The sequence below is a fragment of the Antedon mediterranea genome, chromosome 1 (genome assembly GCF_964355755.1).
Source record: "Antedon mediterranea chromosome 1, ecAntMedi1.1, whole genome shotgun sequence".
NCBI lineage: Eukaryota > Metazoa > Echinodermata > Crinoidea > Comatulida > Antedonidae > Antedon > Antedon mediterranea.
This window is the reverse complement of record NC_092670.1, coordinates 21,151,691-21,171,731: the sequence shown is the minus strand read 5'-3', so window position 1 is coordinate 21,171,731 and position 20,041 is coordinate 21,151,691. Positions and strand designations below refer to the sequence as shown.

The 20,041-nt window shown below is 33.4% G+C and overlaps 2 protein-coding genes and 1 non-coding gene across 3 annotated transcripts; 1 reads left to right on the top strand and 2 right to left on the bottom strand.

Annotated features, from left to right (window-relative positions):
* Nucleotides 1–12: 12 nt before the first annotated feature.
* On the top strand, nt 13–13,559 carry LOC140062164 (TATA element modulatory factor-like). Its single transcript, XM_072108249.1, has 18 exons — nt 13–695; nt 941–2,041; nt 2,207–2,310; nt 2,702–2,805; nt 2,941–3,058; nt 3,265–3,320; nt 5,038–5,205; nt 5,613–5,698; nt 6,005–6,131; nt 6,574–6,730; nt 7,074–7,221; nt 7,534–7,828; nt 8,473–8,635; nt 9,547–9,669; nt 9,926–10,072; nt 10,330–10,455; nt 10,762–10,872; nt 11,452–13,559. Exons 1-18 carry the CDS (start codon nt 521–523, stop codon nt 11,476–11,478), a joined length of 3,336 nt encoding a protein of 1,111 aa, XP_071964350.1. The 5' UTR covers nt 13–520; the 3' UTR covers nt 11,479–13,559.
* On the bottom strand, nt 24–134 carry Trnai-uau (transfer RNA isoleucine (anticodon UAU)). The gene is made up of 2 exons: nt 97–134; nt 24–59 (listed from the first exon to the last, which is right to left on the bottom strand). It is a non-coding gene; the product is annotated as a tRNA-Ile (tRNA).
* Nucleotides 13,560–14,346: 787 nt separating the features above from the next.
* On the bottom strand, nt 14,347–18,203 carry LOC140062175 (ATP synthase subunit d, mitochondrial-like). The gene is made up of 5 exons (XM_072108261.1): nt 18,011–18,203; nt 16,146–16,242; nt 15,947–16,018; nt 15,485–15,547; nt 14,347–14,778 (listed from the first exon to the last, which is right to left on the bottom strand). The coding sequence occupies exons 1-5, from the start codon at nt 18,130–18,132 to the stop codon at nt 14,641–14,643; spliced, it is 492 nt and encodes a 163-aa protein (XP_071964362.1). The 5' UTR covers nt 18,133–18,203; the 3' UTR covers nt 14,347–14,640.
* Nucleotides 18,204–20,041: the final 1,838 nt, after the last annotated feature.

The window sequence follows — 20,041 nt, the reverse complement described above, 5'->3', positions numbered from 1 at the left end:
TTCCATCAGTAAGTAAAAAATAGTTCCCCAGGAGAGGATCGAACTCTCGACCTCCGCATTTCCTAAGCAGTAGTAAAGGCGAAGCCATGTACTGTTTATAAGTACGGCGCGCTAACCGACTGAGCCACTGGGGAAGCTGAAGGATTCTGTCGGCTATAAGATGATTGTACTATAAAACGAAAATTGGATACAAAAGAAATAGCCTTGGGAATTTAAATATTTTATATTTAATGCATTTTGTGTTCTTTTAGAATATTTGAATTTAAAACATTTATAGTCTATATGTTTTAAACCATTTATTAAACTACAATAGGCTAGCCTAGGCCTAGAGAAAATATTGTGAAGTTTATGACACAAAACGGACGAGGATGTAAATTTGGTCACGGATGAAAGGTTATAGAAATTTGTATACAAAACGTCGACCTCCGACTCGTCGACGAATGATATGATGTAGGTTGTTACGTGTCCGAGGTGTATTTTAATAAAATCTTGTAATTAAAATCGTAAATTTATTTTGAATATGAGTTGGTTTGATTCTGGGTTTTCTAGTTTTGCGAAATCGGCGCTTTCCAACGCTCAGAAATCAATTGATCGAGCGCTTGACATTCGCGACGAAAATGAAGAGGACCAACCAAATGAACGCCAGGCCAAACCAACGTCAGCAAAAGTGACAAATGAATCTGGGAATAAGAAGGGTAGGCCTACTCTAATACTTTGCTGCCATGTACCGTAATACTTAATAGCTTAGGCCTAGCCTCATTACTAATACTAGTTATAGTTAATACCTTCAAACTCGAATTAGATAGCACAGTGTGTCACTAGATAATCATAAACATATAATTTATTTTATACATTACAATACAAATACTGTCTGCAGTTATTAATAATTATAATTATTATAATTTATAATCAAGAAAGTACTGTATATGTATTTTTTCAGATTCAAGAGGTACCACTTCAACTGACAAGCTGCCAAATAAATCATCTTCCTCGACATCAATCAGATCCGGTAGATCAAGTGCGAGCTCTGATAGCTTTTTTGATGAATTCTTTGACTCCGGTGGTTCTTCTTCACCAGAAGTAAAACCAACAAAAACGCGATCACCTTTACGCAGGTCAACCTCCGGACCAAAGACAAAACAAGCAAAAACATTGGTCAAATCAAAGAGTGAAGAAAAGAAAAAGCAAAATAAGGAAGAGGATGTTAGTGAAGAAGGAAAGAAGCTCTCAGAGAAAAATGTAGAAGACGAATCTAAGAAAGAGGCAGAGGACAATTTTATAGAAACAACTGATAGGTCAAAGTTGAATGATAATAAGAAATTCCCTGATTCAGAGCAAAGGTCACAAACGAAAAACTTAGTCGTGAATGCTGATTTAAAATGTTCCGACTCTGATGACCATTCTCAGTCAAGCTCTGACAATGTTAATCTTTCGAAACCGAAGGCACTCCTTCGAAAAAATATCAAGGACAAATCAAAAGATGACGTAAAAAAATTGCACAGAAGGTCAAGTGAATCACCATCTGATGGCAAATCTGACCAATCGGATCCTAGTGATGACCATTTGTCATTGAAGAGCGATAGCGATTTTGTAGTAATCAGTGACTGGAACGGAAGCGAGTTGTCCTCTGTGTATGATATACCACAGTCGTCCACTGTGTCCTCTCCAAAAAATATGTCGTGTTCGTCGAACGGAAAGAGAAGTCCAGACAGCGATTTTAGCGTGATATCCGAGGGAAAACTAAGCGAGATGCATGAATGTCTGCCAATAGATACAGTCTTGCACAAAAATCCTGTGACACTCTCACAAAGGTTCTCACCATCATATTCTGCAGACACAGAATCAGAGAAATCTTCTCCCAGCCTTAGTGACCATGGAGGGCGACACACACCAACTCCACTTGGCAGTGATGAGAACGGAGACGGGGAAAAGGGCGTGGAAGATTCACTCCCTAAAATGAAGATCAAATTACAAGAGGGTTTGTTAAAAATTGCTGAAAAAGAGAAAAAACACAAGAATACAACAGAAACAAATGAGATGGGTAAATTAAAATCAATAAATAATTATACTAAATAAAATAATTTTAAGTCTCATTTTATATTGAATTTGAAGTGTATACTGTATATAGTTATCATGGAAAGTCAAGATAGTTCAAATTGTATTTACACAACAGAATATATACAAAATAAATTAATATTATTTACAGATACTTCCAGATTAGAAGACCAGACAAGGACAAAAGATACAAAAGTAGAGACATGTTCAAATGAAACCAACCACAATCCTTTGGAGTCAGAAAAATTATTAAAGGTTAGAGCTGATCTTTATGTACTTTTTCCTAACTAAACCTAAAATGTCTATAATTTCTCTATTTAGCATAAAAAAATTAAAATGTATATAGCGCAAATATCCACTGAACATGCTCAAGAGTACATATTTTTTGCAACAGTAACTACTAAGCAGTACAGTTGAAAAAATCATTGCTAAACAATTTCTTCTGTATTATTTGTTGGAGAAGCTAGCAGAGCATGCAGAAATATTACAAGTATTAAAATGTCTATAATTCCTATATTTAGCATAAAAATAATACAAATTTATATATCACATATTCACTGAAAATGCTCATGTGTACATATTTTTGCAACAGTAGCTACTATAAAAAACATTGCTTAACAATTTCTTCTTCATGATTTGTGTATAGAAGCTAGCAGAGCATGCAGAAATATTACAAGCCAGAGAACGACAAATCTTGACACTAAGCAGCCAGACAGTTGATTTACAAGAAACTAACAACATCCTTCGCAGGTTAGTATGCATAAAAGTCCTGGAAACACTAAGGATTATAGGAGTCCAGTGTTGGAATACTGTATACCATTTGTCTCGCCCACAAAGTCAAAGCCACTGATACTGACAGTGTTTAACATTTATTTCTATTTTTAGTCAACTGAAGCAAGCAGAAGAACTACGTGAAACAGAACAAAAAGATGTTAATAATTTAACAACAGAGTTCACAGATAGATTGGCGTCCATGGAAACCAAGTTACAGTCTTCACAGAAGGTGGGTACACTCTAGAAGGGGTTTTAATATACCTGATCATTTTGAACACCCTTTGGATAACATAGAATTGTCACAAAGTACAAAAGTATTATAGCTAGCTGCTACTAGATAATACCATATGTCTGTCACCTGTTCAACAAGACACACTAAAAAAATTCAATGCATTGTGTTGATCAAATAACATTCACATTTTTTTATTTATTTAGGAACGAGATAACCTCAAGAGGCAATTAACATCAACACAGAATTTGTTAAAAGAAAGGTAATAATATTTATTCCGTTTAATGCAACGATACATGATATTCTTCTTATATTATGAATTATATTTTGACCATATTTGATGACAATATGAATAACAGTTGCTGTTATATGCTGTTATACAAATAATGAATGTTTTTTAGTGTAATGGTACAAATAATGGCATGAGGTGAATGATGAAAGGTTATATCAACGAGGCAATGCTGAGTTGATATAACCTTTCATAATTTACCAAATGCCATTATTTGTACCATTACACGAATATAAAACATTCATTATTTGTTTTATATAACACTAAATAGATTCCTGTCATTTGAATCAAATAAAAGGTAGCCCTACCCAAGAGGCCTACATTTCATTCACATTGATTAAAACAGTAACATTTGGTTTTTAATATTATATTAAATGTTATATTTATATGGATTTTATAAACACACCTACTTTAGTGTTAATTATTTCAACAAACGACCAAACAATCCTAGGCCTAGCAAGGCTAAAACGCCTAGGCTTAGCCTAATACTAACAGGCCTAGCTAGGCTAGACCTGGTAGTTGTACTAGCTTGGCTGAAAGGCAAAACTTCGACAGACAATTGGAACTTATCTAGGCTAATTATGGTTTTTCCAACGATTCCACGTCTTGTAGGGATGTCCCCATTAATTAATCAAACTCCTAAAAACGATCTAAAGCTAATTTAAATGCCTTTTTGAATGAAATTAGTACATATATATCTCCAAATCGTACACAAAAATCTGCTGCTGTTGCATATCTCGCGGTGGTATTTACAAACAGAGGCAGGACAACAGGTGGCGCTGTTGTATTTTACAGTACTTTTTGTATACTAGATTTTTTTTCATCCGCGAAACATTTTTTTTTCGTACACAAAAATGTTAAAAAAGTACTATTAAACAATCGTTTAATAGTGCGTACTATTGCACGCCATGTGACCCACAATTGTCCAATCAAATGACAGGAATTTATTTAGGCGTTATATAGATGGATTATTGCACCTGTTGTGCAAGTCATAATTATTTAATGTGCACTAATAGGTTAAAATAAAAGATGTGTTGGTGAGAGGGTTAGTGTGTCAACCTAGAAAGATAGTTTTATCAGTTCATGTATCTCCTTAAGACTTAAATTCAATATCCGTCTTTAAATTATTAATATTTGCTTGTCTATACATATAATGTATAACAGTTGTTTTGTTTACACTTCTGAATACACTTTGTTCCTTTGCTCTATGTTATGACATTGATTAATGTACATTTACCAAATTATTCATCATATATATAATATTCTGTACAGCTTAATGTATTTCACAAAGCTACTTTATACTTGGTAAAAACACTTTTATTATGCTATATCTTGAATTATATATGGTAATGTTTTGCCTATATTTGGTCATGGTACTACACACATGGCCATGGTTTGCCTATATATGGCCGTATATTCTGCCTATATATGACTATGTTATTGATGTCATTGTTTTTCTTACATTTTGCCTATATTTGGTCATGTTACTGCATTTATTCCGTTGCCTATATATGGTCATTGATGTTGTTTTACTTATTTGATATTATTGTATCTTTTCGGGGAAGGGGATAGTTATATATGATCACATTTTGCCTATATTTGGTCGTGTTACTTCACACACATGAACATTTTTTTGCCTATACATAGTTATTGATGTTGTTTTTAGTTATTTGATATTGTATCGTTTCAGGGAAGGGGATACAAAGCTGGCTGAGATGATAAAAGAAAAAGATACACAGATTCAGGAGCTATTGTCTGAAGGTGAGAAACTATCAAAGCAACAGTTACAGAATTCAAAAGTGATCAAGAGATTAAGAAGCAAAGAAAAGGAGACAGAAGGAGTCCTTAAAAATCTAAAGTGAGGGACTTTTTTTTTTATTTGAAAAATATAAGATAAAAACACCAAAAAAGTTTTAAATACAATAACTATTAAGCTCTGTCTACACATCATGATGATGATGCAATGGGATGATGTCATATCATTACCATATTTGAGCACATCACACTTTTTTGTCAAACTAGTTTGGTAGTGTAGACAGAGCTTTAGGAACTTTCAAATTGTCCATACTAGAAGTTGGTCACTTAAATGTAGGAGTTTGCAGGAAGATACAAATATTTTCCAAAATGCATCACAAGGTGTAGGTGTCAACAATTCATATTCACAGTGACTGCATTTGTTATTCCATAATATTGACATAGGGAGAAGCCAACAAATTCAAATTGAATCCAATAATAATATTTTCTACTTGTTTATCTCATTTTTAGTGAACAACTAAAAGATTCACAGGAAAGGGTGAAACATCTTGAAGAGGTTTTAGATGCAAAAGAAGAAGTTGAAAAGAAAAACAAAGGTACTGTATTTCTATTGACAGAAACATTACTATATTATGTGTAGTGTGTTTCAGTTTCTTTATCTTTACCAATCAAGGTTAATTAAAATAACTGTACATGAATATAACAATCATTACAACCAAAAACAATTGCGCAAAGATACCCTGATCACAAGAAAGCAAAGAGAAGTTTCCTTTTCCCACTTGGAAAACAATAACATAATGTAACATAGTAAGAATGGATATCTGTATATTATATACAGTATATCAAAGTATAATTCAGTATTACATTTCTCTTTACATACTTTTTGTAATTTTGTCATTTAGAGGGCATCAAAGTATTGAATTCTGCCGTTGAAAGACAAGAGAAAGAATTGACCTCTTTGAGATTAGAGGTCGAGGAATCACGGGAGAAGATTAGAAGTACACAAGCTGCTCTTGATGGCTCATACAAGTAGGTTATGAGAGAAAGAACTATAAATTGCTTTTTTATTTATTCGGTATATTAAAAATATATTACAAAACGACAGTCAAGGACTGAAATGAATTGCATTACAACTGTATAAAAATTAGTTAAAATTGCTATAAAAATAGAAACATCCTATTAAAATTAAATATCGTACCATGAATTAAGAAAACATACATGAATAAAAAACCTCAAAACATTCACTTATTAATTATCTTAAAAATACTGGGGTACCAAATTACAACAAGGAACCAAACAAGGCCCATTGAATAAAAAAGCTAGTGGTGCTTATTAATTATATCCACCATGGTGGGAACTAGAGGCTATATTATGTGTAGTAGCATAATAACAATACATATCAATTAATGAGTTATGGTACGTAGCAAAACCTTGCAACTCTTAACTTAAAGAAAAATTGGTTTTTTTTCAGAGAAATTGCAGAATTAAACAAAGCGATAGCATCGAAAGAGAGCATAGTCCAGGAAAGTCAACTGAGTGCTGAAATGAATGCTAAAGAGTCTATGAGACTTGCATTAGAAAGAGCCCATCAGGAATCTCGCATGGACCAGGAAAGTCTCGCGCTTCAGGTTAGTTTTTTATTGGATGAATAAAGTTACAATGAATTTGAAACATATCGTACCGTTTCTCAAATTTTCTAATTTTCTTGAATTATATTTACGATGAAGTAGTGTAGTAATTGAGCCTTTTCTTAAGCTCTGTCTACACTATCAAACTTTATGTGACATAATAATGTGATGTGCCAATATAGACATGATGATGTCATATCACTACCATATTTGGGTACATCACATATTTTTGTTCAAACTAGTTTGATAGTGTAGACAGAGTTTTATTGTGTTTTTCTACCCTCTAAATATGCATTAAAAAGAATTTCCAAAATCCTCATTGATTTGTGTGTGATTTTTTTAGGTGAATGATTTGAGAATGAGCTTGTCAAGAGCTGAACAGAAGTATGCACGCAAAGAAGAACGTTTGAAACAAGAAATAAGTGACTTACAACAATGCATGCAAGAAGGGGAAGACAGGAATCAAGAACTCAGTCAAAATGTCTCGGCAGGTAAGATCGAACAAAAACAAGCTTAAAAGCAAAAAAATGTGTTAAAAATGTTGGTTTTCCTGTCCTGAAAATATATATTTTATAAATACAGTTGAACCCCTTTTAAGGGAACATCTTCAGGACCCAACAAAGTTTTCCCGGAATAGAGATTGGCCATAGTGTTTCACATAAAATGTCCCCTTAATATATCACCCTGAAAAGAGTGTTTCAAAGGAGGGGTCCTATTCTACATCTGCAGAGTATTTAAAATGATGTTAATACATGGTAAATTAATAAAAATAATGTGTTAACATGAAGCTTATTTTCTTGTAGCAACTAAGCCTCTGCTTCGACAAATTGAAAACCTGCAAGCTACCTTTAACGCTCAATCCAACACATGGGAACAGGTAGAAAAAAGCCTTACAGAGAGGCTGATGGAATGCCAATCACAACTAGCTGTAGCCACTGAGAAGGAACGACTAGCAGCTGAGGGATCATTGCATGCTAACTCTAAGCTGGCATCGCTAGAATCACAGTTAGCTTTGCTTAGACAGGAAAAGACAAAATATGTGACTGCACTAGAAATGGAGAAAGCTAAGCTACAGACACTGGAAGATACAGTTAATAGGTAAGTAATCAGTGGTTGGAGAGATGTACTGTACACATGTCCAAGAATTGGTTAACACTGCTGCCAATCTATAGATTAGATAAACTATTAGGATTTTCCTTTTGTTAATTTTATATGTGTGTTTTTATATTTATATCTATATTTTCATCCTGTAATTCAATTTCAATTTAATTAATTTCCACAATATATAACATACAGGATAATAAATACAATAAAGTAATCTGGTGGGGGGGGGGGGGGGGGGGGTCATATCAGTCAGAAAGACTTTAAATGTGAAAGAATAAATACAAATACAGATTATTCCATTGAGAATCCAAAACTACTACTAAAACCGGGGTCCCAAAAGTGTTTTTTTGGTTGGAGACCTGTACTTATTTATTCCATTGTATCAATACCTCAGATAAATAGATTTGCACAACAACTTTATGAACATCAGTATTGGGGTTCACTTGTGATGTATCTGGTGGACTTAATAATAATGATATTTATTCAGCAAGTTCAAAACAAGTATATAATTTTCCAGGAGCAAGTGATAGGCATGAGCCCAAACATAATAACTGCTCTTGACACAACAGGGCGATTTCTTGGAGATCGGTGTTCTCTATGTAATTGCCAATTTTTAATTATTTTGCATTCAACAACAGAGATGCTCTTCAAATTGATGCACAGCGTGCCACATATACCAAAGCACTGGAAGAGTTAGAGAAGGATAAAGCATTGTTAGAGAAAAAGCTGGAAGTGGAAAAGATGAAGGTGGAAACAGAACACAAGAAACTTCTGATTGCCCAGGATACCATCAAGGAAAAGGTAATCTTGAAATTCACCAAGTTAAATGTTAAAGATGTATTGTCCCTTTGACTAATTCCCCAAAAACTTTTTTTTTTATTTCGAAAAAAAGTGGGTAATTTTGAAGTATCATAATAGTTATTAACTTTCACCAAAAATTAGTCGAAAAAAAAAATAATTTAACCGAAATACAGATGTTTTTTTGTTCAAAAATAACTTTGACTTCCAGTCAAAGTTTTCAATCAAAACATATCTCGTAATGCAATGCGCTTGTTTGGCTACTCTGTATGCATAATCATAAAACTTCCTCGCGATCTGTGTGAAAACACCTTCTCAACCGTGACGAGTTGTAAACAATCCTAATTAGCATCATGCATAATGCATACTCATGGTTTTAAATCTTTGGTTACTTTCGCTTGCGACGATTTCCCAGACGAAATGTAATCAAATTAATTTACCTGTTAATTACGTAAACTTGTTGTTTTTGGCTCAAATTTTCGACTTAAAGTGAATAACTTTAATATTACTTTGATATGGCCAATTTAAATTTAGAATATTTTTTTTTCCATTTTTTGTGTTTCAAGGGACAATACATCTTTAATATTAGAACTTTAAGTAATAGTAAGGGAATCTAACAACAGAATGCTGAGCTCCGGAGATTAAAGGGTTTATCTGTGGCTGCAAAACAATCAGTTCCATACCCCTTAATAGACACCAGGTGCCACAGAGAATATGTACATAGTACAGTACTGTTGGTATTTGTCGCAGCCAGACATAAGATCAAAGGACTGTTAAAGTTCCTATCTTGGCAAGGCGAGCTCAGTGTCCTGTTGTTGGATTACCCTGGTAATAATAATATTTTTTCCAATTTTCTTTTTTTGTTATTATGAAGCAAGAAAAAAGTTTAATTTGTATTATATTTTGCATTTTAGGAAAAGAGGGCACAGATGGATGATAGCAGTAGTTCACAAAGTCATACATCCCGTTCAAGTACACCAACCAAAGATGACAAAAATCACTATCATCATTCACCTTACATGTTCTCACCATCACAGGTCAGTAAAACACCATCTTCTATGATAATAATTTAGGCATTATACTAAAGTCTCAATGTACTTAACAATGCACAGAAAATGTGCCAGAAAAAAAAGAAATATACAAGTTAAAAGGTAAAATAAGTTGTCTATTATAAGTAACTAAAGAATTCTCCAAATCAAGTCAGAGGCTCAAGAAAAATGATGATTTACTATAAAAAAACCAGATTGTACTCTTCCTTTGGTAGTTAAAATTTCAATATATTCTCTTTTATAGGGTGAAATTTTGGAACGTACCATTTCAGTCACGGGGGGTGGTATTTCTAATGTTTATGACAGTGTTGCTGCAGGCTCAGCAACATCAGTAATGGAGAATTTACAATCGCAGTTAAAACAGCGTGAGGGAGAGATAACACAGTATCAGGTAGGGATGTTAATAGAACAAGTAGTTTTTGCTTATGCTCTGTCTACATTATCAAACTAGTTTGACAAAAAAAGATATGGTAGTGATATGCCCAAATATGGTAGTGATATGACATCATGTCCATATATGGGCACATCACATTTTTTTTGTCACATACAGTTTGATAGTGTAGACAGAGCTTTAGGTTGTGCTATACTACAAAGATGATAATTGGCAGATATGATATGAAAATGAGATATATTTAATGATGTTTTCAGGGAGAGATTGTACAGTTAGAACGAACAAGGGGGTCAATGGCTGAAGAGATCGTAAATCTAGCCAATCAGAAAGAAGAACTTGAGGATGAGGTCAAAGTACTTCCAGAGCTTAAACGGAAATTAAATGTAAGTTAAAAACATAACAAACAGTATATTTGATCAAATATAGCCAAATCAAAATGATGGAAAACTTTTGTTTAGGCAGAATGATAAAAGTGCGGCCTCAAAGGTCCCAAATTCTTTCTCAAGCTCTGCCTACATTATCAAACTAGTTTGATGTGCCCAAATATGGTAGTGGTATGACATCATCATGTCCATATATGGGCACATCACATTTTTGTGTCACATAATGTTTGATAGTGTAGACGGAGCTTTACTAAAAACGGAAAACCATATGTTAAGGTTTTGATCATGTATTTTGCTTTTTTGTAGGATTTGGAGCATCGTTACAATGCTGTTCTCCAGATGTACGGCGAGAAGGCAGAGGAAGTTGAGGAATTGAGACTTGATCTCCAAGATGTAAAGTCAATGTACAGACAACAGGTAAGTTTTAGTACATTTCATTATTGATTCTGTTTATAAAAGCCTATACATGCTGATTCTCGGTACTGTATCTATAATTTGTCCTGTATCATAGGCAAATCCTGTAATACAGTATTACATAGGTATCATATGTGAAACATTATAGGCCATAAGCCTAATTCCTAACCTTACTATAATACAGGTGGCACACGATGAATTCTCAGTACTGTATCTATAATTTTTCAAGTATCCTAGGCAAATCCTGTAATACAGTGTTACAGTTGTATCATATGTGACACCATATCATAGGCCATAAGCCTAATCACTAACCTTAAAATAATTTAGGTGACCCATACATAGTACATATGTGTTACTGTATTACAGAATTTGCCTATGGTGTTAAAGCAACAGACAATCTAAGTCCTATACACTAATGTACTGGTACTGGTACAGGTAACCATCTACATAGAGACATCTGGTAGCCAATTTGGCATTTAGATTAATGCTACTTTTAAGTGGACACATGTTTTTTTGCAGTGCTTTTAATTCAACCAGTGCAAAAGGTATTTAAATTAATTTGTTTTTATTTTTTTTTTATAGATTGAAGATTTAATTCGAAACAAGTGATTTGTGTTAAAGAGTTATGTTGACAACAAGTGCAATTTTCTTGTGTATCCTTTATCCCACCCTCTACTGTGTACATGTTAGTTTGGTCTCTTTTTTTAGCTTTCATTCATTCATTTCCCTTTGTATCTGTATTTGTATTCAATCACATTATGTTTGAAGAATATTCATCTATGCCCATCGAATCTTTTTTTAAATTTTTGGATCAAATACTTGTAATTTTTATTACATTATTTTTCTATAGTATTGCTGCAGTATTAGTTTAAGTTTGTTTGTTTTTTTCGGTGCATCAAGAGTAACTGAAAAGTAAACATTTTAATATTTACATACATTTTATTTTAATTATTTTAACTTTTAAATAATATGTTTGTTACTTGAGTTTGAATTTTGCATCATAAACTATAGTGTACTACATACTGTATGAGAATGCTTACAATTGAAAAAATTGCTATTTTTCCTGGGGTAGGACTTAATATATTTTTGTCATAATTTATTTGAGCAAATAAAGCTCTGTCTACACTATCAAACCTTCAGTGACAAACAAATGTGAAGTGCCTATATATGGATACGATGATGTCATATCACTACTATATTTGGGCACATCACACTTTGTTTGTCAAACTAGTTTGGTAGTGTAGATAGAGCTGTATGAACTTTCACATTTTTTAAGTCGGTACTAGAAGTTGGTCAGAGAGTTAAAAATATTTTTTACAATGCATCACAAGGTGTAGGTGTCAACAATTCATATTCACAGTGACTGCATATGTTGTTCCATAATTTCGACATAGGGAGAAGCCAACAAATTCAAATTGAATCTAATAATAATAATATTTTCTACTTGTTTATCTCATTTTGTTTCATGAACTAGTATATTACTGTTATATTTTAACCCATTACAATGAATTGGTATTCTTATGATAACGAATTATAATTTAATTAAAAATTTAAATTAAGAATGCAAAACATATCTATTTACATTCTGATATTCTTATAGAATATTTGACTAAATTTAAAACATTAAATTTAAAGATTATATTTTATTTTAATTGAAATATAATGGGTTGTATTGTATATTAGTTGAAAATATGAGATAATGTAATATTTGGGGTGGAGTTTCGCTTGGTGGTTATGATGCTTGGCTACCAATCCAAGGGTACTGGGTTCAAATCCTTTCAGTGTCGGGATTTGTTCTAATTTTAACTCTACTCACAAAGACTTGAAATAACAATAAGACTATGTTTAATAGAGCATCTTGTGTATATGTTTGCATTGTGAACAAGATTGCCACCTTTAAGAAGGATGGTGAATGAATTCGCTTATGGTTATCCTTGGCAATTTGCCTAAATATATAAAATAAGAATTATAAATATCAGTTAAATAATCGCCATCATTCATTCAAATGATTTATAATTACAAATTTAGTTTGATAAACCTGGTTGTGCCCATTTGAGGTCAATATCTTTCTATTAAATACATGGTGCTGGAAACAGAACAAAAACTGAAAGATATGTGACGGGCTATATATTATGGACAAAGTATATTAATATAAAATTGATTTGAAAATTGAATTATAGAATGAACAATTATGAATTGAAATTATTTAGGTGAAAGGTTATGTGTAATTTAAACTATAAACTATTTATTTCATAATTTTTTTTAAAGAACAAAATAAATATAAAACGCTACTCCATTATGTGATCGTTTATGTTGAGTGAGTCTTCATTTATAAGCTAATCATTGATTGAAATTGATTGAAATATTTATTTATACTGGGTAACTTCTTCTGTCAAAGACTGGTCTCCCAGAGGGCCCAGTTATGATCAGTGACTGTGATGTACTAATACACCGGACCGGGGTAACCCCCTACTCGTCTCGAAAGATGTACTAGGTTTTTTAAAGTGCACACGAGCTGGATGTGTACACTGGACCTGCGGTTTATAGTCCTTATCTTAGACTCGTTCTACCATGGAGTGAGTGAGCCTCGAACCCCTGCCGATGTTATGGCTACGTAATTACGGTTCCACTGTCTTAACCGCTCGGCCACTCAACAGTCTTGTGTCCGCACATAGTAATGTGATATTAGCCTACTCGTAGTCTGTAAAATGTACAACAAACATTGTGGTGTACCAGCTGTCATCAGGTACTTTCCCTATATGCAGTATTTTTATTATAAGTGCCCTCTATGGATTGATGTAGTATTATAACACCCTCTATAGTTTAATAAAACCAACCGATATTTCATTTTCCAAGTTAGGAAGACTGTACACCTTAGCTCCTAATTATGGTGGGTGTGGTTTTATCCTTTATAAGTACCTCCCTGTTGTTCATTTGAAATGCTTGCCATGGCATGGGTACACATGTCAGAAGAATACCCATGGCGTTAATTTAAATAGTTTATTTTTATATCTTATATTTTTTTTTTCATACACATGTTACTCATTGGAATCATTAGTTGTTTACCTTGATTCGCTTCCTGTTTTGATGATGTCATCTGTCACATGTCCACTAAACCTAGATAAAACTAGAACATGTCCAAAATAAACAAGTTATGCCACCTGCCAGGTGTGATGAACAGGTTAATCACTGGAATAATCACATTAGTAACGTTCACATCAAACTATGGTTAACAAGTCACCAGGAATAGTATAATTTCACTGCTGTTTAAGCTAGGTTGCTTTCCATTTTTGTTATTTCCTATACTCCTATTCTGCTTAGTCTAGACTGTTGATTATTATTAGCAAAAAGATAAATATTTGACACAAATGGCGTTTCATACGTCATACAATTATTGAAACGCTGAATGGTGGACTAACAAAAAAAGACAATAAATATAGACTTTACATTAACATAAATCCATGCACAGACAATGAATAATATAACTCTTTCATTTATTCATATCTGTTACTCATTTAACATTCTAGGTAAAGGTTTGTAGAGAATAGTTATTAGTGACACACTTCAAACACGTTTTTACTTAGCCTAGTCCTGAATTACAGTACTAAATTATATTGAAACAAGAGATATGTAAACAATATTGCCATTACAATGTTTTCCTAACTGCTAAGAGTGGTTCTTTTAACAACATGGGTGCTTTATATTTCAAATAGTTTACCAGAGGAGTCTTAATTGGCACTATCTCTTGTTGACAATGGATGCATGTTGTGCCTATGCCTTCTGCTCCCAGATTGGCTTATGTGGCCAGTATGGATATTTCTTTATATAATCAACACTCTCTGGGAAATATTCTACAAATTCTTCTTTTGTCATCTCTTCAAATGGGATCATGCTGTTCAGCTTTGCTATCTGTCACAAGAAAGAAACAAAATGGAAACAATATTTATTAATAAGGTTAATATGCATGCCATAAACTTACAGATCACGATGTATGGTTATACATTCATTTGCACTATATATCACTTTATAATAGGTATGCTTTTTTTAGACTCTGTACCATAAATCTTCTAATTGTAACCCTGGGTTATTATTCTTTGATTGTTTTTTAGGGTGGGTTACTATTAGAAGGGGGTTACTATTAGAGTAGTGGGTTCCTATTACTAATCTTAAATTAGGCACCTGAAAATAGTAACCCACCCCAACTTTTCCGGTCAGAAACTCATAGAAAAATAATAAAACAGTACGAATAAACAAATTTGTTTGAACTCTAACTTTATTTTATTAATCTAAAAAACACTCAATCCTTCCCACTCCCGAGATTAACATGCATTATCTCCTTATTTTCAAAATATGGCTGCATCATACGTTTTTGTGACTCGAGTGTAGTGGGTTATTATTAGAGATTGACTTATAAGGTGGGCTACTATTAGAAGAGGGGTTACTATTAGAAGAGGGGTTACTATTAGAAGAGGGGTTACTATTAGAAGAAGGGTTACTAATAGAGTGTGGGTTACTATTAGAAGATTTACGCTATAAATTGGTTTACAGCAAGATTGTACATTAGTAATACCAAACAGCATTAATGTTATATTACATTACACTTGGTGTTTCTTACCTCTTGTTCATATTTTGCAACTCGCTTGTCAGACTCAACTTTAAAATCTGATGCTTGTTTGTCCTGTAGGTAAACAATCAAATTATAAATTAATTAAAACAGTATAATCACATTCATCATACATGTTTTTTCAAGCACTTCAGTTGCTAAACACAAGTTTGAACATTTTTCAACTACTCTTCTTGAAAATCTTATGCCATGTCAAACTTTAGGTCATGTGCCCATATATCGACACGATGACATCATATCACTACCATATTTGTTGGCACATTTTTTTGTCAAACTAGCTTGATAGTGTCAACAGATCTTTATAGAAAGTAAGGCATATCGGTGGTAGATAAGAGCAAAATTGCTTCTAAATTTATCAGTGTCTCTATTAGGACTGGAATAATTTTCATAAAACAAAACATGTAGTACTATTGCTGATGATTACTGCAATAAAATTATTGTCATAGTTATTACCATTTGCTTTTCCTGGTCAGCAATCATAGGGGTAACAGACTCTGTTGGATATGGTACCTTGAAGCTTTCAAACTAATAATTAAAGGTAAAACAGAATAGTTATTAGTTAAAAACATTGATAATTGACAACTATGTTTGATTGTTCATTCTGATGATAAAAAAAAAATATAGGAATTATATAGATAGATGATAAAAATACCTGCTTTTGGAACTTGTCAACCAGTCCTGCAACAGGAACTTTGTTTTTGTAAAAGGCCCAGTCAATTGCTGGTGGCTTTTCTGGTGTCATCATAAATCTACATTAAAATGAAATAGGCCAACTAATTAAAATGTATGAAAAATGAATACATAAAAAAAATACTGTACTTTGGAAGCTTTCAAACTAATAATTAAAGAAAGGTAAAACAGAATAAATAATAGTTATTAGGCCTAGGCTAGTTAAAACATTGGGCGCTAGTTCCGTTTCGCACCTGTCGTTTATTTTGACTCAAAATTGGTTAATATAACTTTATCGCGAGTACCACACCTTAGAATTAGGCCTCAAAAATATTTTTACGAAGGAGATCACACAAAAAGTAAAAAATTAATCCTTTAAATTGATGAATTTACAGGTGTGTTTCTCTCGCACATCGGTTTGTGAATTTCGCATACTCCATGTTCAATGTTGTTGTTTCTATGGACCGCCAAAAGAGGAATCATAATAGAGGGCTAAAAACTCAATAAATTGCGTATATTTAATGCATTTATTGGTGAAAATTACGTTCAATTTTATCATATTTTGTCAATGTCAATGCAACAAAAATATTACTGTTGATACTGTACATGGTTTTTGCAGGAACTTTTAGGAATGAAAATCGACAAATTCATCATCATATTACATGTACTGTAGGGGTATACCTGATCTAAATAATATTCCTCTTAGTCTTAGTCTTACTCTTAGGTCTAGGGTTGGTTGCTATTTGAAAACAGCAAATTATTAGCAGTAAAATGTTACAGCATTTTTATTGACAAAATATATTAAAATCAAACGTGTATTTCAATAATAAATGCATTAAAAGAAGACGCATTCCACTGAGTTTTTAACCATCTATTGTTGTTGCTCTTTTGGCGCTCCATAGAAACGAAAATATTGAACTTCGAGTATGCTAAATTCGCGAACGGTATGCGAAAAACATGTCTGTAAAATCATCAATTTAAGGATTTATTAGTTACTTTTTATGTGATTCTTCTTCATAAAAGTACTTATGCACTTGTCAATTGTATGACCCACTATACGACCCCCGGGAGAGGTGCGTCATTTGTCCGATGTGCGTCATACTTTTGAATACCATGACGCACCCGTGCGTCAAAAAGGTGACTTACTGTACCTTTAGGTGACCATGACGCACCCATTTTGACGCACTGTGACCATGTTGTTTATGATATGGTGGGTGGTAAAGTGACGGACATTGACACACCTTGTTCATTGATGTGACGTACCATCTAGGTTTTTTGACGCACCCCTGCGTCAGTAATTATTTGTAAATGACGCACCCATGACGCACCTCTCCCGGGGGTCGTATAGTGGGTCATACAATTGACAAGTGCATTATGAGGCCCAATTTTAAGGTGTGGTATTCACAATAAGTTGCTTAACAATTTGGAGACAAAAGGAATCCGAAATAAAAACAGGTGCGAAACGAAACTAGCGCCAAACATTGTATTGATTAATTATTGACAACTATGTCTATGTTATTGATAATACTTATTAATACTAATAGGCCTAGGCCCTACTAAATAATAGTGAATCTGATGATAATAAAAATATACGCCACTTTATTAAATTGAGGTGGCGTTGCGGTGAGTTAATTAAAATGTATTGAAAAATAATGCTAAAAAGTCCGTGTGGCTACCTAGAGCAGACCACAACGCCTATCCTAGGCTTAGCTAGAAAGCTGGGCCCTAGTGCTCAGTCATGCGTTCAGCAGGCATGTGTGTGTCCTGTGCGGTCTTATGTGTGGCCTAGCCTGGCCTAGTCACTAGCCTAGCTAGGCCTCCTATCCTAGCTACCTGATCGAAACTTACTTCGCCTTTATTGCATCTGATTTTCCTTTTAAAGCATTAAATTGTACTTTTTGATTAGGTGGAACTCTTTCCGCAAAAGCTGCCCAATCCACAGCTTTCTGGGCTACTCTTTTCGCCGCCATAACTACGTTTATCTTAATTAATTAGTCCTGGATAAATAGAACTATTCTTACACACCGGGCGAAATTCAAGATGGCGGCTGTTCGTAGAAAAATACCATCCAGGGGGCTCACTTTTTTAATGAAAATACATACTGTACAAAGTCACAAAAAATACAAAAATTAAATGAGTTTTTAATACTTTTATTACCAATCGCATAATAAATTTATTTTATTTTAGAAATATTCAATTCAACATAATATCTTACTTTAGTGATATAAGGAGGCTTTAGAGTATTTATACCATGATATTATTTATGAACCTCATCTATTATAAACCTTATCCTCATTATCCAGGCCTGTTTTATGCAATAGCTTCAATTAATTAGTTTAGTACTTCAAAATTTTCAATCAATAATCAGATTGATCGTTGTTGAAATATTATCAATGGTATCAGTAACGCATAATAATAATATACTTTCAAAATAATAGTTTGATTTAATTAAACGACGGATATACGAGACCCAGGTAGGCCTATTAAGTGGCCTTAATACTGTCAGTATTTATTGTGTGTACTAAAGGCAAAGCATGGAGTAATAATTGTTACAGTTAATCGCGATTTGAATGATTATATTATTTAACAAACTATTCCATAATGTATTAATACCAACGTGAAACGCGTAATTAAAAAAAATGTTAACAGTCAGTACAATTAGGTCTTTTCATTTGATTACGAGCACATTTTATTTCAAGTATTCCGATTTCGCGCGTTTCATTGTTTTTTTAAAAAAAAAAGTCACTGCAAACTCTAAAGCTTACGGCATCACCACTGTTCTACTATCTCACCGTTTGCATGTCACGACTTTACGTGTTTGTAAGATGCGTGTATAAATGGAAATTCCCGGTCACAGGCCAGCGAAAACACGTACCTAAAGAGCCAACAGCAACATCGGCATGGGTTCGAGGCCGACTCGCTCCTAGTTCTGGTGGTAGAACAAGTCTTCTCGGATAAGGACTATAAACCGTAGGTCCAGTGTACACAGTTATAACCTGTGTGTACTTTAAAGAAACCCAGTTCATTATTCGAAAAAGAGTAGGGGGTTACCCCGGTGAACTGGTTCACACAATAGCCCCTGTATCAGGGGGATTACCACCTATCTGATAGGACAGTGATTAATTCACTATTGGTAATCCTTGGCCACATTGCCTAAAGACATAAAATAAAAAAAAAACATTCGATGTCAGCATGGATTTTTAATCCATGATGTCAGCAGCAGTTTCGACAGTATAATTAGAAGCCTTGTGTCGCTTATGCGGTAACTAATTGGTCTTTATTAGTGTATGTTGGGAAGAATACATTTTTCTCCCCAACATACACCAATACTTGGTAAATATATGGTCTATTTTCCCAAAACACAACCATCAGTGGGTCTGAGGTCTTGCCTGGTATCCAAATCTGTCACATCACTTTCATCAAAAACACATTTAAATTGAATCACTGGTAATAATGTTTTTCAGAGAATGAAAAGAAGCTTTTTTTTCCAATTCCTTATTACGCATAATCGTGCGCAACCTTGTGCTCATAATCGCTAATAGGCCTAAATACATATAACCAACACATTCTGGGGTTTTCCGTCAAAAATACTCCATGGTCGGTAGGAATTGTTTTGATTGTTTTTACCAGCATTTAACGAATCATAAATGTAGTATACTATTGTATTTCTATAAAATAGTGTTAGATAAAATAGAGTGATTAATATATAGTATATTAATAATTAATATATTATTATATTAATTTTTTTTTCAATATAGAGGTTTGGTTTTCACCTTCGACACCAATATACCATGTACTACTGTACCACCACCACCACCACACACAAACTCTCGCGATCGACTCAAGGTCGTGTGCACATGCGCACTCGCGCACTCTAAA